Source organism: Typopeltis vanoorti, chromosome 8 (genome assembly GCF_054136105.1).
Source record: "Typopeltis vanoorti isolate ZY-2024b chromosome 8, IOZ_Tvanoo_1.0, whole genome shotgun sequence".
NCBI lineage: Eukaryota > Metazoa > Arthropoda > Arachnida > Uropygi > Thelyphonidae > Typopeltis > Typopeltis vanoorti.
The window spans coordinates 33,958,516-33,985,654 of NC_143556.1; the positions used below are offsets into that span (position 1 = coordinate 33,958,516).

General features: G+C 37.6%; 1 protein-coding gene across 3 annotated transcripts in view; it reads left to right on the plus strand.

Moving 5' to 3' along the window:
- Positions 1-27,139, plus strand: part of Sin1 (SAPK-interacting protein 1) — a 316,670-nt gene that overhangs the window by 283,363 nt on the left and 6,168 nt on the right. For 2 of the 3 annotated variants that reach the window (XM_090397180.1, XM_090397181.1), the window contains one exon: positions 17,590-17,721. The exons of the other annotated variant lie outside the window; for it this stretch is intronic. In XM_090397180.1, the coding sequence (XP_090253306.1) occupies positions 17,590-17,721 (132 nt within the window). The remainder of the gene's footprint in view (positions 1-17,589; positions 17,722-27,139) is intronic. 3 annotated transcript variants of the gene reach the window in all.

Consider the following 27,139-nt stretch of genomic DNA (forward strand, 5'->3'; position numbering starts at 1 on the left):
ATTGAAAACTTTAACTGTATCCTGAATGGTGAACCTATAGAACAAGTAAAACATTTCAGCAATTTTTAGTGAAGATGGCAAATTAAATATGGAAATAGACAATGAAATAGTTAGACTGATATGGTAGGAAGTCAGCTTAATAAATTTGTATGGAATAAGAAAGAAATTAGTCAAAACACTAAATTAGCTGTATACAAGACAGTGTTATCAAACTAGTTTTAAGTTATGGATCTGAGAGCTGGGTCAGAAATAAAACACTTGATCAAAGACTTGCAGACCTGTGATATGAGAGTTCTGAGAAAGATTAATGGAGTGAACAGATGGCATCAGTGGCAGTATCACATTAAAAATGAGGATATTAAAATGGAACTTGCTATTGTTAGCATTCAGGAATGTGTTAGTAGAGCAAATCTCAGATGGTATGTTCACTTAAACAGAATGAGGGAAGAAAGATTAGTAAGATTAGTAAAGCCCTTTAAATAAAGGTAACAAACATGTTTATAGTTTTGACCACAGGACTGTGTTGTAATTGCAGGTGCAACTTTCTAGTCGGGTGACAGCAATTTTCATGTGGCAACTGTTGAAATAAGAGTGCACGAGGGGAGCATGTCAGGAGAACAAAGAGCTGTGATACAGTTTTACTGTAAATTAGGAAAAATTGCTACAGAAGTGTACTAAGACCTAAAAAAGTTTACAGTGGTGACTATCTGAGCTGTGCACGGGTGTTCTGCTGGTTTTCAACTTTTAAATAGGGGAGGGAGTCTCAAGGATGAACCATGCTGTGGATGGGCAGTTTCTGCACACACACAGACAAATGAAATGTGGTGAAAGCTAGGGAAATTGTTACCCATGACAGGTGAATAACCAGTAGGCTACTTGGTGTTAGTAAGGAAATGGCCAGATTAATTTTAGAAAGAGATTTGTTCAAGGTTTGTGCCTCACACATTGACACACGAACAGAGAGAGCACCAGGTTGCATGTTGTCAAAATTTCATCCATGCAGTTGACAAGATTGTGATGAGTTGCAAAGAATTATCACTGGTGATGAAAGTTGGTGTTTTCACTTTAATCCTGAAACAAAACGCCAGAGCATTGAATAGTGTGGCACATCTTCTTCCCGGCAGAAGAAAGTCGGGTTGCAAAAATCATGTGTCAAGACAATGGTCATTGTCTTTTCAACACTGCTGGAATTATCCACCATGAATTTGTTCATGAGGGTGCTACAGTGAACAGTCAGTATTATTTAGGAGTAATGCAATGTCTGTATGCCCACATGCAACGTGTCAGGAGAGAACTATTCCAAACAACAATTGGTTTCTGTTGCACAACAATGCACCTGCACACTGTATGCATCCTATGAAGCAGTTTTTAGCTTTGAAGTCTATCAGTGTGATTGAACATCCCACCTGTTCGCCAGATTTGGTTCCAGCAGACTTTTCCTCTTCCCAAAGATGAAATGCTGTGTCCCTTCTTCCCTGAAAGAAGAATGCTTCAGTGACATTGAGGACATCCAATGCTGTGTGATCCAGACACTGAAAGAGGTTCACATTCAGGACTTCCACCATGCCTTCAAACACCTGTATGACAGATATAAACATTATGTGGAGTTGAAGATTATTTTGAATCTGTGTAATTGACAATTCAAAATATAGTTCTTTGTTTCAAATTTGGAAATGTAAGTAATTACACAGTATGCCTATTAAGTAATGAGACAACAATTATTATATCAAAACCAATTTACTTAAACTTCTATTTCTATTGCAAGTGATGTAATACTAATAAGTACCTAAACACTACTTTTACAAAATTCACAGAAATACCCATGCAAATCTCAATAATTAGTATACATGTAAAATATAAAATTAAAATAAAGAATTTAATGTAAAAGATATTCCTTTGGCACTCATCACATCATCAAAGTTGAAAACACAAAAAAGAATGGACAATTACATGAAGAATAAAAAATAGACATTACAAAATTTTTCTTTCTACCACTTTCTGGTTTGTCACATGATTTTATTAGAACCAATGGGGAAACTGTAAATTGTCATTAACACAGAATAAAAAAAAAAAAACTTAGCCAATAGGCAATTGGCTCGTTGGGTTGGAAAAGTAAAGAAATATTTTATTATTATTATTATTATTATTATTATGTGACACCTCCACGGACTCATCAAGGAAGGGTACTCTACAACTCTCATCTCCACCAATTGATCCACCAACTACACAGAATGCCACTACCATTATTATCTGCAAGCAGCACACAATGGTTCTTCTGTCCACACTACCACATGTTTAAAAAGAAGAATTTAGTAAATTAAAAATTAAATTAAATAAAGTTATACCATTTCCATAAAATTTGCATATAAAATATATATACAATTAATACGGTATTCACGTAAAGTGAATATGAGAAGTATATGTAAAAAAGAATTAAGGTATGAATAAATGTGTATGTGTATGTACACACATATTCATGATGTAGTTATTCATTCTTTTTTACACATACCCTTTCCATATCGACTTTACATGATGACTATGTTTACAATTGAAAGTTTATTTTTCACTTGGTCAGACTATAATAAATTTAGTTTAATCCTTTAACCAGATTATTCTAAATCCAGAGTAATTTAATAAAAAGGTGGCACACCATTTGGCTGCTCCTATAGGAGGAGATGACCTTGCTAATGCTTCTGCTTGGTATCTCCACTTGGCCTGGCTCCCACTGAAGAGACCTTAATAAAGGTCGAAACTAGTTCTGGGTCTTCCCTTAATGCATAACATTATATACACATCCGCAAGGAGATGTGTTTTGCATTATGGAGATACTGAGATAGGATGTTGGTAGCTTGCTCCACCTTTGCAAGGAGTTGCCCGGTGTTGTACCACTTTACCCCAGTCCTGAAGATACTTTCAGGTGCAAACTTTGTTTGCACACACTTGGTTAAAGGATTAAACTAAATTTATTATAGTCTGACCAAGTGAAAAATAAACTTTCAACATCTTTCTCTAAATCCAGAGTAATTTAATAAAAAGGTGGCACACTGTTTGGCTGCTCCTATAGGAGGAGATGACCTTGCTAATGCTTCTGCTTGGTATCTCCACTTGGCCTGGCTCCCACTGAAGAGACCTCAATAAAGGTTGAAACTAGTCTGGGTAGTGGCCCTTCCCTTAATGCATAACAGTATACATATCCGCAAGTAGATGTGTTTTATATTATGGGAGATACTGAGATAGGAGTGTTGGTACTGAGATAGGAGTGTTGGTAGCTTGCTCCACCTTTGCAAGGAGTTGCCCGGTGTTGTACCACTTTACCCCAGTTCTTGAAGATATTTTCAGGCGCAAACTTTGTTTGCACACACTTGGTTAAAGGATTAAACTAAATTTATTATGTTTAATTTAATTTATATGTGCACTTGAATAAAATTTTATGCAAATATATAATTTAATTATTTTTTAATTTACTAAAATGTTCTTTTTAAATTGTCTCTTTACTTTTGCATCCTAGCTAATTGTTCTCTTTGTCTGTTGTTCTAAGTTTGTGTATTATTGCTTTGTTAATGACTATGTTTACAGTTACCTATGCCATTACAAAGGAAGCTGTATGCTATGGCATTGTGGCTGTTGACAAAGGTGCATTCCAGTGATAGGATATTTTACCAATTATCAAAATTGTCACACTAAATATAAATGGCCAGAGAAGGGTAGAAAGATAGCACTTTGTAACATCTGTAACATTAATTTTCAGTGAAGAGGCAAATTAAATATGGAAATAGAGAACAAAATTAGCATAGCTGATGTGGTAGGAAGTCAATAAATTTATATGGAAAAAGAGAGAAATTAGTGAAACAGTAAGCCAGCTGTATACAAGACAGTGTTCAAACCATTTTTAAGTTATGGATCTGAGAACTGGATTACTAATAAAACACTTGATCAAGGACCAGACCACAGGTATGAGAATTCCGAGAAAGATTAAGGGAGTGAACAGATGGCATCAATTATAGTATCATATTAAAAATTATATTAGGGAACAGACTTGATATTGTTAGCATTCAGGAATGTGTTAGCAGAGCTAATTTCAGCTGGCATGGTCACTCAGTATTGGAGAGGAAAGGTTAGCATAACAAGTGTTTTTTTTTTTTTTTTTTTTTTTTTCAGGATGGCAGGAAAAAGATCAAGAGGAAGATCAAGATCTAGGTGGATTGATAGAGTAAGACGTGCCTTAGAAGACAGAAATATAAGATCAAATAATATTGGATTCTTGACAAATAGCAGATTAATGTGGAGCAAAAGTGTTGATAGGAAGTTTGTAATGATGTAATTTTTTCATGCCTTACTGTTATATTTTCCTGTACAATTCCTGAGTGCACATCAGGAATTTGATGATGATGATGATAATTGCAGCCTTAGTTGATTGAGCTGAAACTTCAACCAAACTGAAAGAAACCATCAACAACCTTAAATTCTTAGCCATCAGTTTCCTGCAGAGCAGTCACATTGGTGTAACACAGTTTGTAATCTCATGAATCCCAAAATTCATAACCTTACACATTGTAACATTGAACTGGAAATCATTATTCTAATCCTCAATGTTAGATTACCAAATACTCCAGTAGAATCTTTACATTACATTTATTTAATGTTGCCCTATACAGTTTAGGATCATCAGCAAACAACTGGATTTCTTCTCCTCCTCAAAGCATCCTCAGTTTCATTAAGATATAGCTTAAATAGCATCAGTACAAGCATAAAACCCTGTCTGATGCAATGTCTGATATTTGTCGATCAGCCACTCTCTTATTGTTGTTACTTAGCTTTGTATTCATCCCCATTTACTCCAATTTATATAATAGATGTTTGTGTAGTATTCTGTTGAGTGTATTGGAATATCACGGTGTAGCTATTTCTCTTATTGAACTCATCAACCTCCACACTTCACAAAGCCATGCCCCTCCCTCCATCCAATAGAGTACCTCATTTTTATCCTCTGAATTCTTGCCTAAATCAACTTTTCCAATGCCTTATCCACTAATTTTGAGATACAGACCAGGCTATAATTTGCTACCTCTGTTCTTGGGGTCTCGTTTATATAAAGGAACTTCTTATCTTTTAACTCTCTTGGAATCCTTCCAGCGCTGAGACTTAAATTTAACAACCTAGTCATAGGCATGATGATTCTCTTGAACTTTTTTTTGCAATGCACAGGCAAATGTCCCATTTAATCCTACTACTGTATTCACATTAATATTTTGCAATATCCTGAGTATCTCCAGTTCATTTACTTCTATTCTCACATCTCTTCCTATCACATCAATTGTTGTGTTATCTCCTGGATGATGCATCCTGTAAAATGATTACTTGATAATTCAGATATTTCTTCTGTTTCTTCACCTCCTGGATATGATAATAGTATCAGAGGATGCTATCACCAGATTTGGCACTCCAGATATGTTTAAAAGTATATGTTTTGGGGAAAGGGGCATGGAGTGCACCTTTCCTCAAAACATATACTTTTATAAATAATTATAATAATAATTATATGAAAGGATTGCTGGAAAAAGTAAGAGTGAGAAATAAAAATTATTAGTATATTACTAAAAAATGATAGCAATGAATTAAGAAGTAAAGCTAAGGGATGTGAGGATTAAATTTTGCTTGGAGAGTTGTAATGAGTGGAATGAGTTGCCAGAGTCAGTTGTGAGTGCTTTATGGTGTGGATAGTTTGGGTCTTCTGCGATGAGTCTTTGGACCCCACAGAGGTGCACCCGTATAATAATAATAATCTAGTTTGATTGTGAACTTTTGGATGTGTGGAGCAAGTTTGAGGGAAGAATGGATTTGTATAAGAGAGACAGCCTAAACTACAATGCATTATGTATCAGGAATCTGGAGAAACTTTAATGAGACCTAACACAGGGAGTCAGAGGAAACTAGATTATTATTATTATATGGGTGCACCTCTGTGGGGTCCAAAGACTCATCTCAGGAGACCCAAACTATCCACACCATAAAGCACTCACAACTGACTCTGGCAACTCATTCCACTCATTACAACTCTCCAAGCAAAATTTAATCCTCACATCCCTACTACACCTTTATTCAACTTCCAGGGATGACTCCTTGTTCTGGCCTATCCATCCAAGTGCTGAAACATTTCTCCTGCATCAATCCTATAAAACCCTTTAAGCAACTTAAATATTTCTATCATATCCCCTCTTTTTCTCCTATCAACCAACTAATGCAATCCACACAACCTCAATCTATCCTCATAGGGAGCATTCCACAGACCACTCACCATCTTAGTCACTTGACTCTGAATCTTCTCCACCACTTCGTCATCCTCAAGAAACCCAGAAAACCAGACTTGACATGGTAATCCAGATGGGAACGTATCAAGGCCTTATAAAGAGGAATATAACAGTTTCTTTATCTCTACTTGTTAATGTGTTCTTCAGTAGCCAAGTAATCTTATGGGCTACCTTAGCAATATGTTCTCTAAATTTTCTGTATACTACCATCCTTAAATCTCTAGCTTCATCTATTTCCTGAAGTACAGTGTCATCATTGTGATGCACAGCTTGCAATCTATTTATCTCAAAATGCATAGCTCCACATTTCTCCACATTAAACTGATACTCATTATCTTTTGCCAATACTTGACAGCCTATTTAAATTGTTCTACAAGCTCTCCACATTGCTCTACCTAATTTCACATCATTAGCAAAAAACTGAATATTTCCTTTCATGTTATTTCCTATATCATTTATGTACAAATTAAACATTCAGCAATAGTCCTAGCACCAAACCTTGCAGCACACCACTAGTCACCTGTTTCCCATATATTATTACCACTTTCTGATCTGTCCAGCAGCCACCCTCTTATCCACTTAACCAGTGTCATTGCAAATACAGCAGCATCATCGTGTTACCATTTCTTTTATCCAACTCAGCTGTTACTCGATTATAAAAAGTTAGTAAATTACTAAGGCATGACCTACCCTTCGTAAAGTCATATTGCCACTCATACAGTATCATAGAGAAGCTGAAGAGAAGCCTATTGGCTCTTTATATTTAAGTAAAATTATTTTTATTTTTCAACATAATCTCCCTTAAGACAAATACATTTATTCCAGCGATGCTCCAGTGCCATTATCTCATCCCTGTAGTGGTTCTCAGTAAGATCTGCAAAATACCCCTCTACAGCTGCAATCACTCTTGATTCGAAGAAAAACACTGACCAGCAAGCAAGTGTTTTAGTTTTGGGAAGAGATAGAAGTCAGAGGGAGCCAAATCTGGAGAATAGGGCGGATGTTCCAACAATTCATAGTGCAGATCCTTTAATTTTCCCATTGCCAAAACACCGTTGTGAGAAGGTGCTTTGTCCTGATAAAAGTTGATTTTTTTTCTTCCGCAAACCGGATCTTTTCTCATTAATATTTTCGTCTAGTCTGGTTAAAAGATCAGAATAATATTCCCCAGCTATTGCTTTACCCTTTTCAAGATAATTAATAAACAAAATGCCTTTAGCATCCCAAAACACTGATGCTATGACCATTCCTGCTGATGGAACCGACTTTGTCTTCTTTGGCACTGAACAACTGGCTTCTGTCCACTGTTTTGACTACTATTTGGATTCTGGTGTGTAATAGTGAATCCAAGTCTCATCCATAGTAATAAATTGATACACAAAATCAGTTTTATTCTTGTTAAAACGCTCCAAGCACTGTTCAGAGATTTTCATGCGAGTTCGTTTTTAATCTGCTGTGAGCAAGCGCAACACCCATCTTGTGCGAAGCTTTTTCGTTTGCAATTCTTCGTGCAAAATATATTCTACACATTCTTTTGAAATGCCTGTAGTCTCAGCAATTTCACACACTCTGACTCGCCGGTCATCCAATACCATATCGTGCACTTGATGGATGATTTCTGGTGTTGTTACACTTTTTGGATGTCCTTCACGTGGATCATCTTCAAGGCTAGTACAGCCATATTTAAACTTGGCATCCCATTTTCTTGATTGTCAGAAATGAAGGAGAAGAGTGCCCATAAATTTTTATGAACTTTGAATGAATTTCTTTTGGCATTAAATCTTCTTTTACAAAGAATTTTATAATCGCACGATACTCAGTTTTATCCATTTCAAGGGATACAGACAACACTTTTGCTTCAGACAGCTGTATAAAACAAACTATTTGATAGAATGATGTGCAGTTTCACACAGATGCTTCTGACAGATGTACCAACTTAGAAAAAAAAAATCTTGCTGATAGTGTTGCCATCTATGGTCGAGACCGAGAACTTTTCAGACCACCCTCATATATTTTGTCTTACTGACCTTAATCTCACACCAAACTGCTTCAAATGAATTGCCAATCTCCCACCTATCTCCAGTTCATTTACTATCATCAGTAGTAAATCCCCCCCCCATGATGATCGAGTGCTGTAAGAGCAACTAAGTGTGTGTGTGTGTGTGTGTGTGTGTGTGTGTGAGAGCGAGAGAGAGAGAGAGAGTGTGAGAGCAATTCACTATATGCAAATATATTAATGATATGGATATGCGTCATAATAGACGTAATTATGATGAATAGAGTATTGTGTGTTTGTTCAGTTCTGACTTATTAAGTATGTGCAAAGATTTCTGAATAAGTAAGGTATTAGATAAGAATAGAAATCTACAAATTGCCCAACCAGGTAATTTTGTATATTTTGTATACTCACTACAGAAATCAGCATACAAAAAGTCATCAGCTAATGTATTATGTTATATGAATGCCAGGACAGGAGTATCAGAAACAAAGGGATAGAGTTTGTTGCCTTGGTGAATATATTGGGTCCTCAGAGTGTAGGCATTAGTGAGACCTGGCTATCAGAGGCAAATATACTGTATCGTTTATGCTCAATACCATCTGGTATCGAGTGTAAAGGGTACCGTATTTTTAGGAAGGATAGACAGGATAGGAGAGAAGAGGATGTGCTGCTGATGATATTTTTGTGATTTGAGTACAGTTAGAGTAGAAAGCTAGTGACAATTGTCTACACGGTGACTTTAATTATTCAAACATTGATTAGGTAGCACTAAAATCTCATGAGAGGAATGAAGCTGAATTTATTGATGTTATGGGAGAACTTCCTCATGCAGCATGTGACAGAAGGAAGAAACTCTAGGTCAAAGAGTGTCGGATCTGATTATAGTGCCAGAAGGGTTTTCAATTAAAGATGTGATGATTCTACCTCCAGTTGGTGACAGTGATTGTGCTCTACTGACATGGGAAGTGACTAAGTTTATGGATGTTCCATTCAGAAAAGGTTACATACTAGGGTGACCAACTCTCCCGTATTTTAGCTAATTTTTTGGGATCATCCTGGCTCCCGTATTGATTTTCAAATACTCCTGTATTTTTCATAATCAATCATTGTCGTTAATTTTTCAATGTATATCATAACCATCAAATACAATTTGACACTAATATCAATAGTTTGGAAAATTCTAATCGATACAATTCTGTTCCGACCAATAAATATACATGGTTGTTCCGGCAGAGATGTTATATCGTTGCGTTGATCTTGTAACCTTTGCCGCCATTTTAATAATAGATACCCATTCGGAATAACCAGTATACACTTCTGGATTTTGTTTGTCTCTTTCCTATCTTGCGTTCTTACCAGCTGTTGTGTCTGCATTCATTCTCAAAGTATTTTCAGTATCCTTGAACATCGATTGCCATAGTATATTTTTGTGATGGATAGTGACGCTGAAATGGAAAGTAATAATGTAAAAAGGCAACCAAAAAAGAAATGTAAATATTTGTGTGTTTATCTGAAGAAATGGGAAGAACAGTACTCATGGCTAAAACTCGTGCCATCCAACGTTCACAAAGCTAATTGTATATTATGTAAGCATAACTTCAGTATTGCCCATGGGGATAATAATGACTGCAAGCAACATTCTAGCATTGAAGGACATAAACAGAGAGAGAAAGATCTGGACTTCTTCGAATTTTAACCTCTTTTTCAGTAACACAAGTAAGGACTTAAACAACACTGCGGGCAAGCTAGTGTTAGTTTTTCACACATCAGTTACAGAAGCATGGACTGTGCAAATAAGCTATCAAAGGACATTTTCTATGACTCGAATTTGGCCAAGAAGATTTCATGTGGTTGAACAAAGGCAGAAGCAGCTGTGGAAAATGTTCTGGCTCCAAGAAATGTGCAGAACTTTATCAATGTTTATCCTTCAAAAACCAGCAACTTTTTTTCAATTGCAACTGATGCCTTGGACCATAAAAATAGAAAGATGTTTCCTCTAGTTGTGAGATATTTTGAACCTCTAAGTGGCATAAAAAATAGGCTCCTGGACTTCATTGGGCAAGCTGATGAGACAGCTAACTCCATTCATAGCATGATAAAGTTCTCTCCTTAATGAGCACAATTTAGATGTAAAAAATGTTACTTCATATTATGCAGATAATGCACATGTGAATTACGGGAAACATAATTCTGTAATGAAGCTGCTCACAGAAGACAATGAAAACATTTTAAAAGCAAACCACTGCAATCATATTTTGTATAATGCAACTAAACATGCCTCTGATGGATTGGATATTGGTATTGAAATGATAGTTTTAAAAATTTATGGACACTTTGCAGTATCTGCAAGAAGAAGAGAAGAATTAAAATCATTCTTTGATTTTCTTGAAGCAGAATGGTCTGAAATTCATGTTCCTACTCAGTGGCTTTCTTTGACATCAGCTGTAGATAGGTTAATAAAGAACTGGTTACCTATTAAGAGTTATTTTAAAAGTGTCAACGACTGTCCAAAAATCTTGAATAACAATTCAGTGATGAGGATCCAGAAAAGGAGTTTGTTGTTGAAGTATACCTTAATTTTTTTTCCAACATTGGTGCTATACTTGTTCAAGCTGCTAAATCCCTTAAAACTACAGATCTTAGTATCATTGAATGCTACGGTATTATGCAATGTTTAGGTAGTAAAATTCAACAGAGGATAAAGGACAGTTATTTTGGTAATGCCACTGAAAAGATTTTAAACTGTATGACCCCTACAAAAAAATTAAAAATGATTTTGTTAGTTTTTACTGTTCATTGTACAAGTACATTTCCAAGAATTTTGATTTATCTGATGCAAATCCCATCCATCATCTTGTGCCTCTAAATTTGGACAGTGAACTTTCTTTCAGGCATTTGCAAGCCATTGTTCAACAATTTCATTTTGATATTGTAAATGAATACAATCTGTATGAAGCGTTTTGTAGTGCAGTGAGTGTTGTGAATATGGTGAAATCAGGAAGTACTGAACAAAAGTGGGTGAATATATTTATTGAATTAAATAACAAGAAAATCAATGTTCCAAATCTTGGTAAAATTTTAGACTTTGTGTTGAGTATTCCAGGCACAAATGCCTACACTGAGAGAATGTTCTCAATGATGGCTATAAATGGACTGGAGAAATCAAAGCAGCTTAGAACTAATGGTAGTGATCAATTTTGATTATAATTGTAAAGAGTTTTTGCAGTTTGCACAAAGAGACAAGAAAATCAGAGCTGCTGCAGCTTTGATTTTCTTGGACCTAGTCTCCCTTATTTTCATGTTCAAAAGTTGATTCATCCTATTACATACTAAACTACAAAGCAAAAAATTATGGCCAATTGAGAAGTGTACTGCTTTCTGTCCTATGGTATCAGTTGCTAGATAGTAAAAAAATAATACATAGTGCAGTATTAAAAATTTTCCTAGAGAAGTAAATAAGGATAGGAGTGAAATGGATATGCAATCTTCTTAAGCAAGAGATCTTAAGAAACACATTATGTGGAAAAAAATGCGTAGGAGATGTCAGTTATGAAAATTATAAGCAGCAAGCCAGAAGAGTTACAACTATTGTATGGAAAGCCTTGTCTGAGTATGAAAAGAAACTGGCTCTGCAAGCTAAAGGCAGTCCAAAAGAATCTGTTGTTATGCTGCAAGTGAAAGAAGGAAAATGCAAAAGAATGACTGCTGAATGCAGATGGTCTGCAGGTGACTGATGCAAAAGAGATTGCTCAACTAATGAGTTCCCATTTTGCTAAAAGCGAAACTATTTTTTTATAATAAACATCGCAAATTTATGAAGAGAAGGTCATGTTTGAGCAACTTGCTCATATTTTATAATAATGTGACTGTTAAGTTAGACAAGGAAAATAGATATATTATGATACTTTTAGAATTTGCTAAAGCTTTTTACAGAATATAGCATGGAAGGCTGTTGTGTAAGTTGGAAGATATTGAATTGGATTATAAACTCTTACTTTGGATAAAAGGATGGCTTACTGACAGATATCATAAAGTAGTATTCAGGGGATATGTGTCTGCAAGATTTATAGTGACCAATGGTGTACTCCAGGTATTAGTCCTTGGTCCATTGCTATTCAGTCTTTACATTAATGACATTGGGAAGGATTAGCCAGCAACATACAGCTATTTGCTGGTGATGCAAAGATAAGCAGGTAATCAGGAATGCAGCTGATATGTAGTACTTTCAGAATGATTTAAATAGGGATAAAATATGAGTGAGTGAGAGAGATTGTACTAAACATTCAAAAAGGACAAAGAAAAAGAACAGGATAAGAAGGAGGAGGATATTGCTATTGGTAGCAGAAGAGTCAATCAACAAGAAGACAGAAGTGGGTTTGTGAGGTGATCTGCTGTAAAACAGGGACCAAGAGGAAAAAATATATAGTTGATTGCTTCTATAAGCGTAGAAATGCAAAGGAAGACGAAGATAGATTTTGTCAAAAATTCAGCTCAGTGAGCACAAGTCAGGTAATAATTATGGAAGCCTAACCAGTGAGACGTCACATGAAAATACCTCGATTCGATGCATGACTAGTTAGTCTTTCATAATTATTACCTGACTTGTGCTCACTAAGCTAAAAGTTAGATAATTCAGATAATAGTGGACTGAAAGTTAGATAATTCTAGAAACTAAATATGGAATTTTTTCCAGTCATTTTAACTCCAATAAACAAGGTGGAGATCTTACACAAGGTGATAAAAGATAGTCTGACATGCAAAAAATTTCATGACTGTCCAATCTGTCATAAGATTTAAACTAGCAGCCTGTTAGCTGAAGAGCTGGCAACTTGTCAACTTAGTAGTTCTATAGTGACCCTTTCTCCATAAGCTAATTTTATATCCATTTGAGTGCACACGATTGTTCATATATACAATGTCTCTTTTTCTTTCCATTCCTTTGCTTTTACATCTTCAGTAGAAATCATCAGTACCTATTTGACACATTTTAATTATTATTATTATTATTATTCAGGTCTCCATTGAGTCAAAAGACTCATCGTGCAAGGTCCTTCCTAAGAAATACAGACTGTCAAGACTTATCTCGAGGGGAGGTCCCCCCCCCCTAAGAAACACAAAGTCTATCATACCACTCCTTAAACTCATTGACCGTTCTCACTCTCACCACTCCATCAGGCAATGTATTCCATGGTTCAACCACCCTCCATGCAAAGAAACCACTCCTCACCCTCTTGCTCACAGTTTCCTTTCGTAACTTCCAGGGATAGCCTCCTGTCATCACTCCTTCCTGCTGTTCAACCAAGCGAAAGAACTCTCCAGTGTCAACTCTGTAACCACTTCTCAACAGTTTAAAAGTCTCAATCATATCACCTCTCCTTCTTCTATCCACAAAACTCTGCAGTCCACATTCCCTCAGCCGATCCTCATAACTATCATTGTACAGTCCTGCAACCATCTTTGTTATCTGCCTTTGTACACTTTCCACAGTTAATTTATCCCCTTCAAATCCTGGAAACCAAATCTGAGAACAATAGTTCAAGTGTGGTCTGCTCAGGATCTTATACAACAGAATGATAACTGTTTTATCTCTACAGGTCAGCGTCCTTCTCATTATTGCAGCAATCCTCTGTGTTACCTTCACCACCTTTGCAATATGTCCCATAAATTTCAGGTTTCTATCAATCATCAACCCCAGATCTCTTGTCTCCCCTACTTCCTCCAGTATAACTCCTCCCATAGAGTATGCAGTGTCCCATTGATGTTTCCCAAACCTCAAGACCTTACATTTTGCTGCATTAAACCGACACTCCCATTCATTTGCCCATCTATCTAGCTTATTGAAATCCTCTTGCAGGGCTGCCACATCTGCACTATTATTAATAATCCTTCCCAGCTTCACATCATCCGCAAACAACTGAATATCCCCTTGCAATCCACTGACAATGTCATTGATATAAAGGTTAAACAATATAGGTCCCAGTACTGAGCTCCGGGGACCTCACTTGTAACCCTCTGCTTCCTTGAAACTGCCCCACCATACACAACTCTCTGATACCTATCAGACAGCCAATCCTGAATCCAGTTGACCAATCTGACATCCAGACCCATGTGCTGCAACTTAAATATCAGCTTATCATGTGGCACCCTGTCAAATGCCTTTGCTAAGTCTAAGAAAATGGCAGTATATGCCTTTCCCTCAACTAATGTTCTTGTAACTTTATCATAAAAGGCTAGCATATTGCTAAAACAAGAGCGCCCCTTCACAAATTCATGTTGACTCTCGCAGATAACATTACCCTCATTTGCCCAATGCTGTATACGGTCCTTCACTACTGTCTCCAAGATCTTACTAACTACTGGTGACACACCAACTGGTCTATAATTAGACACTTCCAGTCTGTTACCACTCTTATGCAATGGCACTATGTTACCTTCCTTCCATTCCATGGGCACCTTCCCAGCAGCCAGACTTTCATTGAAAAGCCAGGTCAAAGGCACTGTTCCCTAGCACATTCTCTCAAAACTCGTGGTGAAATACCATCCAGTCCCAGGGATTTACTGACATCTAGATTACTCAGTATTTGAAACACACTCTCTTCCTGTACCTCTAAACCTTGAATCTGCCCTATCCCTCTAGCATTAAAACTGACTTCTCCAGGATGAAATACTCCAATAAAGTGTTCATTGAACAATTCTACTATGTCTGCTGCATCAGTCATTCTATTCCCATTTTTATCCCACAATATCATTCTTACACAGTCATTTCTCCTCCTACTGCCCACTTATCTAAAAAAAATTCCCTAGGATTTTCTTTGGATCTTAGGGCTAATCTCCTCTCATATTCTAGTTTCGTCTTCCTTACCATACTATTCATTCTTCTAGCCTGTGTCTTATACTCTTCATGCATCTTCTCTTCTCCTGTCTCTTATATCTCTTCTATAGCCTCTTTTTCGCATGCAATTCCTGTTTAATATTGTTTGTCATCCACTTTACTCCAAATTGTGTCCTCTTGTTCACTCGTGGTATACAACTTACCATTACTGCTAACAAATATTCTTTCATAATTTCCCACGCACTAATGATATCCCAGCCTTCCAATTCCTCCTTCCATGAAACTTCTCCAAGTTGACGTCTTAGACTATTATAATTCCACATACGTTCCCGTCTCTTTGATACTTCTGCATGTCTATTCATTTTCCAAGTCAAAACCATATGGTCACTCTTTCCAACTGGCAGGAGAGATGTCATCTCAGTTATTATCAACTCTTCTGATGCTATAACCAAATCCAAAATTCTTGAACCTCTTGTTCTCTCTATTATGTTGCCTAAGACATTTGTCCCTCAAGAATTCTAGAAATTCCATTCCCTTATTGCTACATGCATCTTCCTCTCCCCAGTTTATACTACTGTAGTTAAAATCTCCCATAACAATCATTCTTCTTGCACTTGCCAAACTCAACTGTCTAAACATTTCCTGGTCCCCACCCTCTGTACTCCTGGGTCTGTAGCAACACCCTACTAAATATCCTGTCTTGCCTACCTCTACCTCACACCATATGCTTTCAAAATCATTAGCGTCACTGCCTTCCAAAGCCTCCACTCTTAGAGGACATAGGTCATTATCATAAGCAGTACTCCACCACCACACTTTCCCTTCCTATCCTGCCGAAAAATGCTGTACCCAGCGATTTCTATTCCTGTTATTATATCCTCTTCTGTCAACCACGTCTCAGTGATCCCAATAATTTTTGGCCAGGTTGTTACTATCTGTGCCACCAATTCCTCTCCCTTATTCCGGATACTCCTGGCATTAGTATATAGCATATAAATGCTGTTGTTTCTATACCCAGCATTATCCCCTCTAGACTCTACTGGGCTCAGTGTTACCTGATATTGTCCCCCTTATCTCAAGTACCCATTTCCACAAGAGGCCACCCCTGCTACCATCCTCCCTGGGACACACTGACTTTTTCAGAACAGCAATCTCTCCAGATGCCTACGTCCTTCCTCATTCAAATGTAAGTGGTCTCTTGCATACAATTCTTCTCTGTCCTCAAACGCACTCCAAGCATCCACATATTCCAGTCCTCTCTTGTCCCACATTCTAGCTGTTATGTCATTCAATATTACCACTCTTCTGCTCAGTTCGTCATTATCATACCTAGGCAACACACACACTATCTTTCCTCTCTGTGTCTTCTTTTGTACCATCTCAAGCAAGAATCTCATATCTCTCGCTGCCCTATTTACACCACCACTCAAGTCATTTGTTGCCACCCTTTCTATCGTTCCTCCTGGCAAACACTCCTCATGCATCCTATCTTGAACACCACGGATCATCGAGTCCCCCATACATTACACCTCTTACCATTCCCTCTCTCCTATTGTTTCCATTTTCTCCTCTTCTTTCATTCCCATACCTCTCTCATTCCCTCTCTCCTACTGTTTCCATTTTCTCCTCTTCTAGCACTCCCATACCTCTCTCTCATTCCATTCTCTCCTCTTCTAGCACTGCCATACCTCTCTCTCATTCCATCTCTCCTACTGTTTCCATTCTCTCCATTTCCATATCCAATTCCATTCTCTCCTCTTTTATCAATCACAAATTTCTCTCCTCTCCTATTATTCCCAAAACTCTCTCTCTTTCCCCTACTCTGATTTGCCTTGCATTTATCTCTTTCATTCTTCTAATCTAAAAGAAATTTATGCCAACGGTACTCGGTATTCCCAAGTGGTGCCCTCCCAAGTACTAACTGAGCTCAACGCTGCTTAACTTTGGTGATCGGATGAGAACTGGTGTATTCAACGAAAAAAAAAAAAAAAAGTAAGCAGATTTGTGTAACTGATCTCTTCCCCCCCCCCTTAAAAAAAAACCACACTATACTGTGCCATGCTCAACAAGTGGTCTCTATCAAAAATATCTAGATACAATTCCTAATTCATTTTTCCATTACGTTGTCTGTAATACTAAGAAGACTCATTAACTTATATTAACTTCACCTTATGTGGTTTGCATGCTATCTTGGCTTTATGTTGCTTTCTTTCCACTAAGTGTTAAGGATTACTTTTCATTAAGTGTTTGTGTTGTCTTTTGTTATCTAGGTGAGCAATTTTTACCTCAACTAATCAGCTATGTAGTATTTTGTTGCATACAGGATGAAATGTACTCCTTGATAAGAATTGCTTCTGTTTGTGTTAATATTAAAATTGTTATAATATAAGCTTCACTTGATGAGAAGTATATAATTAAAAAGTTAACTGTTGGTTTTATTATTTTTGTAGAAGTATCGGGAGAGAAGATAGAAATTACCCCTCTTTTGCAGAAAGCTCCAACACGGTTTTGGACTAAACATAAAGCTTTCACATACAAAGTGAAGGATATTGCTTCGTCTGAATTTATTTCTAAAAAATACAGTAAGTGTCTTCAAACTTTATTTATAAGTTGTTGAACTCTACTGTGATATTCTTGGTACCTAGTTTCAGAGGAGAGTGCATCTAAAAACTGCTGCCAGTAAAAGTGTTCATCAAAAGCACTAATAAAAGGCAAATATATAGCACTTCAGGAGTTGCTTAAGCAAGCCAAAGAACTGACTGGGGATTCTGATTCAGTGTCTACTACTTTTCTTCTCATAGTGGGCTCCATTAAGTACCCTCTTGGATACTGAATGAATGAGGATGTGCTGACAGTGTGAAACTTCTACTGAAATAAACTCAGCTACTGATGATGTGCACCATTAGCATGAAAAGCATTGTTGGAAAAGAAAGACAGAGCCATCAGAAGAATTATATGATGCTTCCAACACAAACAAGACTAAAAAAGTAGGTTGGGATACTTCTAAATAATATATTCAAGCAATAGTGATCAAGAAAATGAACTAATAGCTATGGTCTTTGTCTTCTTCTTCTGCAGCTTATTCCACGTAAGTAGGGTCACTGTTTCCTAATGAGTCTCCTCCACATCCTCTTGGGCTGTAACCACATCCAAGTTCTCCATCCTCAGGTCCTCCTCCACCAGCTCCCTCCATCTCTTCTTTGGCTGCCTGCACTTTCTCCTCTCCTGCACATCCATCTGCATGACCTTTCTTCCCACATACTCGTCCTCCCTCCTAGTCACATAACCAAACCATCTCAACCTGCCTCCTGTATCTTCACTCCTAAGTTCGTAACTTGCACCATTCTCCTTACATAATCATTTCTCAGATGATCCTTTCTGGTCACACCACACATCCACCTAAGCATTTTCATCTCTGCTACCTCCATCGTAATGAGTAGCAATAGTAACGTAACATTAAACATGAAGATTAATTCTTGATTAGCAAGGAGAGTGATATAGAGATGTGGAAAATTTTAAATTGAGAAATATGACAATGAAACTGATTTATTACAGAGGTTCTATTAAGGAATTAAATAAAGGAGTTTTTTTGAATCATTAGAGAGGGCAGCCAAAATGAAATGTTTTGATAAAATCTGGAGAAAAGAGTCAAGCTAATAATGATGGTAAATACCAACTGAAATTCTGTTTAGGACTAGTCATTACTGACACCATGTTCCAATCTAAAGATGTGCATACATTCATCTTAGTGATTATGTTATTGTTGATAGGGATATCTTCAGGCTGTTTCAGGATACAAAAACATACTGAGAATTGGAAATAGGAAGTAATCACTATTTACTTTTGAGCTGAATAAAAAATGCTCATAATATTGAAAACAAAAATGAATGATATGTGAAAGGTATTAAAAAAATTCAAGGAACAATTAGATTAATAAATTGTAGACTTAAATATACCATTAGATGTAGTATTACTTGAAGAAGACCCATTAGATGTAGTATTACTTGCAAGCCTCATTGTGGGAGGTTGAACATTCACAGACCACAATAACTATCATACCTTGCCCTGAAGACATTTAATGTTGGGTAACCCTTATAACTTTCACAATGTGTCCCCTGAACTTTAGTTCCCTATCCACCAAGATCCTCAGATCCTTTGCCGCCTCCACCTCCCAAAGCAAAGTTCCTTCAATATTGTAAACCTCATTCCATCTTCTCTGGCTAAACTGCATGACTGTACACTTGGCAACAATGAAATGACATCCCCATTCTTCAATCCAAAGCAACAACCTATTCAAATCGTCTTATAACAATACCATGTCAGAACTTCCTAATTTAGCATCATCAATAAACAACTAAATATCTTCTTTGACACCATGAAATTTAAACAGCAATGGTTCCAAAACAGAACCCTGTGGTATCCCACTCATCATCTTCCTCTTTTGGAACACTGCACTTCGACACACAGCTTACTCCTATCAGCCATCCCTGTAGCTAATAAATGACTATCCATCCTGCTCAGTTTCAACAGTAGTTTATCATGCAGTATGCATGATAAACTACTGTTGAAATGAAATGCTTTAGCAAAATCCAGATAAATCACAGTATAAGCATCTCCTCAATAAACTAATCACCTTATAAAATATAATCAAGTTACATATAATAAATTTAGTTTAATCCTCTATCCAAGTGTGAGCAAACAAGGTTTGCGTCTGAAAATATCTTCAGGAGTGAGGTAAGGTAGTACAACACTGGGAAACTCGGAGCAAAGGTGGACCAAGCTAACATCACTCCTATCTCAGTATCTCCCATAATGCAAAACACATCTCCTTGTGGATATGTATAATGTTATGCATTAAGGGAGCAAAGGTGAACCAAGCTAAATGTTAGCTTGGTCCACCTTTGCTTCGAGGTACCCAGTGTTGTACTACCTTACCTCAGTCCTGAAGATATTTTCAGGCAACCTTGTTTGCTCACACTTGGATAAAGGATTAAATTAAATTTATTATAGTCTAACCAAGTGAAAAATAAACTTTCAATAATCAAGTTACCAAAGCACAACCCCCCCCATTAACAAACTCATGCCCTCCCTCGAAATATTTCCATTCTCATCAATCCAAGTTGACATTCTCTCTCTCTCTCTCTCTCACACCAGCCTTCATGATACCTTCTTGACCACTACACTTTAATATAAACACTGGCTTACAGTTAGACACTACTGACTTGGATTTTTCCCTTATGTAGTGGCATTGTTTTTCCTTTTTTCCATTCTTCTGTGATTGTTTCTGTTGAACAACCAAATCAAGGGTACTGCCAGCTCTTTTGCAGATTCTCATGGTATATGTAGTGATATCCCATCCAGTCCCACAACTTTATTAATGTCAAAATTACTTAATATTCTAAATACTTCTCATTTTTAAACTATCAGTCTTCTGTTCTCCTTCCTGTTGTTGTTCAACACCACTCTTAATCTCCTATATAAATTCGAAATCAAAGTACTCATTGAACATATCTACTATATCTTTGACAAATGTGACTTGTTCCATCTTCAGAAACTAGTCTTCCATATTCACCCTTTCTTCTACTAACTCTTTCAAAATCCTAGAAAATTCTAACTCTAGAATTTTCTAGGATTTTGCTTTACTGCTTCAGCCAAACTTTTTTCATATGCCAATTTCTCTTTCCTTACTATATTCATATATGTCCTTTATAGCTCATCATCCATAATATACTCTTTCTTAGAAGCTCTTGCATAATTTCATGATTTATCCATTTTACTCTTACTTTATTTAACCTCTGAACCTTAGGAATACAATTTGACCTCACCATAAGTTACAATCCCAATTGCTGCTGATTTCTCTCCTCTTCAACTGATGAAGCCACTGCATATGACCAATCTGTTCCTGATTTGTTATTATTATTATTCCAAGACCCGATGGCATCAAAGACTCATCTAGGAGGTCCTTTTGTCTCTCTCTCACACACACACACACACACACACACACACACACACACACACACACACACACACACACACACACACACACAGCTCATCATACTATGCCTTAAACACACTCAAATTCTCTGCAGACACCATACTCTCAGACAAGGCATGCCAATCATTCATAAGTCTGCTTGCAAAAAACCTGCTTCTCACTCCCTTGTTCACACCCTTTATACAGCTTCCAGGAATGACCTCCGTTCACCCCTGATCTCCCACTGTGTATTCCTCTCCTCTATCCAAGGAGCCGTTGTAATAAGTAAGTAGATTATTAAAACATGACCTCCCTTTAGCAAATTCATGCTGCCCATTAAAGATAATACTAATGTTGTCAATCCAATTCTGTATCCTAGTTCTCACTAGCTTCTCCAACAACTTAACCACAACACTTGACACACAGATTAATATAATTTGGCCTATAATTTGATGCTTGAGTTCTATCATCTCCCTTATGAAGCAGCACAGTCTTGCCCTCCTTCCACTCCTTTGGAACTTGACCCAATGCAAGACTCATATTAAAAAAAAATGTCAAGACAGATGTCAACTCCTTCGCATGTTCCTTCAGAATACGTGATATATTATCAAGTCCCAGAACCTTATTAACATCAGGTTTGCTCAATTCCCCATACACCTCTTGCTCACTTACCTTATCATCAACTGCTATTAATCTCTCCATGATGTCACATTCACAAGAATGAAATACCGTTATGAACTGCTTATTAAGTATCTCCATTATATCATCTGCAGCAGTTGTCCTTATACCATTTTCTACAACCAATGTCATCCTTCCATAATCATTCTTTTTTCTGTTTGCTACATATTGAAAGAACTCTCAAGGATTCTTTTTTGGCTTCATTAGCCAACTTCTGCTCATACTTCACTTTTGCTACCCTTACCAAGCAAGTCATCCTCCTTGCATGGTCTTTGTAATCCCCATGGAATTGGTTATTACCACTTCTCTTATGCTGCCTCCATAATGCCTTTTTTCTACACAAGCCTAGGGACGCTAAGACTTCAAGGCTTACGTTTGTGTGAGTATGACTATATATATAGAGAGAGAGAGACAATGTATAGGGGCACCTAAATTTTCTTTGCTTGGGGGCATCAGATACTCTCGGACCAGCCCTGCTTCCACTAGATAGTTTTTGATTATCCCCCAAGTTGCATTGATCTCCTTTCCACTCCACTCCTCATTTCATACTACAGCTGCAAGCTGTCTCCTGAGCTCCTCGTAATCACCAGCCTTGTAATTCCACAATATACCCTTTTCTAACAGAGGTCCTTATAATAGTTTCATGCTGTGTAATTCCACATCTCTCTTGCTCTGTGAAGCTTGTACATCCCTAGCCACTCCCCATGTTAAAACCACAGGATCACTCTCCAATTGGTGGCATCATAGTGACATCCTCTGTTATCACTCTGTAAGATAAGTCTGACATCCCAGTCCCACATGTTGCTTCAACTGTATGCTGCATAAAATAGTTGTCCCTAAGTAGCTCAAGGAATTCCATCTCCTTACTCACACATGATATTTCCTATGGCAATATTGCTTTCATTCAATGCTGCCACAGTTAAAGTCATCCATTATTATCACCCACCTGCTGCCCACCAGTCTCATCTGTCTGAATATTTCATCATCATCCTGCTTTGCATTCCCTGGCTTGTAGCAACATCTCATTAAATATCTAAAATTTGTGTTTACCTCAATCTCAAACCAAATGGCCACAAAGCCATTATCATTACTTCTTTCTTCAAGTTCTACATTGAGAGAATACAACGCTTCTGAAATCTTCATTAATATCCCACATCCTCTTATGTTTTCTGTCTTTTTGAAAAATGCTATAACCATCACATTTTATTCCCATGAGTATGTAGATATGTTATGAAGTCTGCAAGGGAAAAAAATCGATGCTTCATGGTGGATGGACACACAAAGTTTATGATATAGCCCAGAAAAAGAAGAAATCATATTGAAAGTTCTTGGCAAGTAATTTAGCAAGTGCACTCAGAGAATACAGAGAACATGTAATAAAGCTATGTGTTTAAAAAAAAAAAGTTCAGTGTAACTAATCAAAAGTCATGGAAAAACATTGGGATGAACGTAACTATCACAAAGATGACAGTATGTTTGGGAGGGGCTGTAGAAATAAAATTAGAAATTTGGAAAGAAGAGTCAAACAGATGTTGACGAATCATATTCAAAGTTCAAATCCAGTGTGGTCATTGGAGTAATTATTTTGAAAAAAATTCTTAAATGAGGTGATGAAACATGGAAAGCCTGCTGGAATAGATGCTATTCAACCACAAATATGCAAGTATAAGATAAATCAGCATTTTAAGTTCCATGAAGAGTTTACATAGTACCATTCTGTAAAAAAGGCAAATAAAACAATATAACAATTATAGAATAATCTCTCTCTCTCTCTGTTGAGTATTCTGGGTAAGATTTATACAAGCATACTTGAAAAAGAGGCTAAGAAAAATGGTGGAAAAGAATTTCAGGAAGAGCAAGCCAGATTCAGCCCACAGAATGGTTGTCAGGACCAGATATTTACTTTAAGACACATAATTGAGAACTCATGGGATCTATGTTATTTCAAGTTTTGTATATTTAGAAAAGATGTAAGATGTCCAAAAAAAGGTTGTTCAAAACACTACAGTTATTATTATTACTATTATTATGGGCAACTCCAGGGAGTCATTAGACATCGAGGGAGGCCTCAAATCATATTCATCACAACTATTCGACATTCATACAGTATCTATCATACCTCGCCTTAAACTCATTCACTGTCACAGCATCCAGCGCATTCCACTCATTCACTGCTCTAAAAGTAAAGAACCCAGCTCTAACACCTTTACTAACCACACTTTTGCCCAGTTTCCATGGATGTCCCCTAGTCCTCCCACAACCAGCCCTGTTCTCAAAAATATCTTCTGAATTAATTTTATAGAAACCCTTCAGTAATTTGAATGTCTCAATCATATCTCCCCTCCTCCGCCTATCAACCAATTTTTGCAACCCACAAATCCTCAACCTGTTCTCATAAGGTTCATTCCACAGACCTGCTATCATCTTGGTCACTCGCCTCTGGATCCTCTCCACCTCCTCCCCATCAAGAAGAAACCTAGGTGACCAAATCTGAGCACAGTAGTCGAGATGGGGTCTTATCAAGACTCGATACAGAGGAACAATAACCTGCTTGTCAACGTATTCTTCAGCAACCAAGTGATTTGATTAGCTGATTTCTCCACTTTTGCAATGTGTCCCCTAAATTTTAATTCCTTATCCACCAACACTCCTAAATCTCGTGCCTCATCAATTTCCTGGAGCACAGTTCCACCAATGCAGTAGACTGCTGCCAATCTTTTCACCCCAAAATGCATAACCTTATATTTTGCCACATTAAATTGACATCAATTCTCCTTAGCCCAGACCTCCAATCTATCCAAATCATCCTGCAAAATTTTGATGTTATCTGCATTCACTATTGCCCTACCCAACTTTGCATCATCTGCAAACAAATGAACTGTTCCTCTCAGATCCTTTCCTATATCATTAATGAACAAATTAAACAGCAGTGGTCCAAGAACAGATCCTTGTGGCACACCACTAGTCACAGGCTGTCTTGTGGACTCTACTCCTGAGTAAACCACTCTCTGATATCTCTCCGTCAACCACCCTCCTATCCATCTTACCAACCCTATGTCCATCCCCATATGCTGCAATTTACTGATTAGAATTCCATGTGGTATCCTGTCAAAGGCCTTAGAAAGGTCCAGTAGAATCACTGTAAACCCATTACCCTTATCCAGTTCAGCCGTCACTGTGTTATATTACGTGAGCAAGTTACTGAGGCATGACCTACCCTTCACAAAACCATGCTGTCCCCGATACAGTATCCCATTTTCTTGTATCCAATCTTGTATTTTCCTCTTGACTATTTTCTCTAAGACCTTGATAATGATTCCTGTTATGCTGATTGGCCGGTAATTTTCAACAGCAGCCTTGGAACCACCTTTGTGCAGCGAAACTATTTTCCCCTCTTTCCACCCCCTTGGGACTGACCCAGAGCCGAGGCTCAAATTAAACAAAATGGTCAAGGGCACTGACAATTCTTTAACCGCTTCACGTACAACATGAGCTGGTATAGCATCCAATCCCACAGATGTATTGACATTGAGGTTCTGTAATAGACTAGTTACCTCTACTTCATTCATCACAATTCCAGTATAAGCTGTTGGTTCTTCCATTCCTGCAAAGTCACCACCTGGATGATATACTCTTGCAAAGTGCTCGCTCAGTAATTCCACAATATCGACTGATTTGGTTACCTCCCTACCCTCAGCATTTTTTAAGATCATTCTACCATGAGCATTTTTCCTTTTACTTGCAACATATTGAAAAAACTGTTTGGGATTCTCTTTAGCCTGCATAGCCAATTTTCTTTCGTAATCCGCTTTTGCTTTTCTTACCACCCTTGTTACCATCCTGGCCTGAGCTTTATACTGTTCCTATGCCTGATGGTCACCTTTCTCCTTAAATTCCCTCCACAATTGTTTCTTTTTTTGCAGCTCAAGCTTAATAGTGTTATTCATCCATTTAACCCCTACTTGATTTATTATTCGGACTCTTGGCATACAGTCAACCATTGCCTCCTGCAAACAGTTCTTAACCACCTCCCATGCACTATCAACATCCAGCCCTTGCAGTTTTACATGCCATGGCACTGAGCCAAGCACACACCTAAGCTTGTCATACTTACCAGCCTGGTAATTCCACATGTACCCTGTCTTAATTGTAAATTCCACTCCTTTAGCCACCTCCCAAGTCATGACCGCTTATGGTTACTCTCACCAATTGGTGGCAACATGGTCATGTTCATTACAGCCACATTCTCAGTTGCAATTACTAGGTCCAGCACCCTCTGCCCCCTGGTATTTTCCACTACATGTTGCCGAAGATAGTTGTCCCTTAATAACCGCATAAAATCCAATTCCTTCCTCCCATGTGCCCTCTCCTCTTTCCAGTCAATGTTACCATAATTGAAATCACCCATAATAATTACCCTCCTTCCACTCATTTCTTCTATTTGCCTATGCATACTATCCCCACCATCTATTCCATCACCTGGTCTATAGCAGCACCCAATTGTATATTTTGTTCTGCTAGATTCTATCTCACACCAAACAGCCTCAAATGTGCTCTTTTCTCTATCCTGCAGTTCACCTTCTATACTCCTTGGCTGCAGCTCATCAGCTATCATCAATAACACTCCTCCCTCCTTTTTATTCACCCTGTCACTCCTGAACACGCTATACCTGTCGCATTCAATCCCACTAGCTTTATCATCTTCTGTCAGCCATGTTTCACTAATACCAACAACCTGTGGCCTGGAAGTGCCAACCAAGGCCAAAAACTCTTCCTTCTTGTTCCTAATACTCCTGGCAGTGTACATGAATTGCAGAAGCCCATTTGTCCCATCCCTACTTTGATGCCTTATACTAACTATCCCATTCTGATTTGTTGTCCTTCGTACTCGCTCGGGCATAATATACTCATTCATACACTCAACTGCCTCCCTAAAGTCTGCATATCTACCCCCCCTCTTAATAAATCTGGTTTCCCTGAGTCTGTACATCCACTTCCACATCATTCATCAACACTTTTTCAAGCCTCCGTACACCAACTCCATTCAAATGTAACCCATCCATCTTATATAGGTCCTTTTGCCCATCAAACTCATTCCACACATCCACAAATTCCACACCACTCTCCATGCATAACCCATGCATAAAGTCATTGGCAATTATGGCCCTCCTTCTAAACACTTTGCTGTCATACCGCGGTAAGATACTTGCCATCCTAACTCTCTCACTCTTCTCTTTTGCTACCTCAAGTAATTCCCTCACATCCTCTATCATTTCCATTTTGTCCTCTTTCAAATCATTTGTTCCTGCCACGATTATCCTCTCTTTCACCCTCTGTTTTTGCACTCG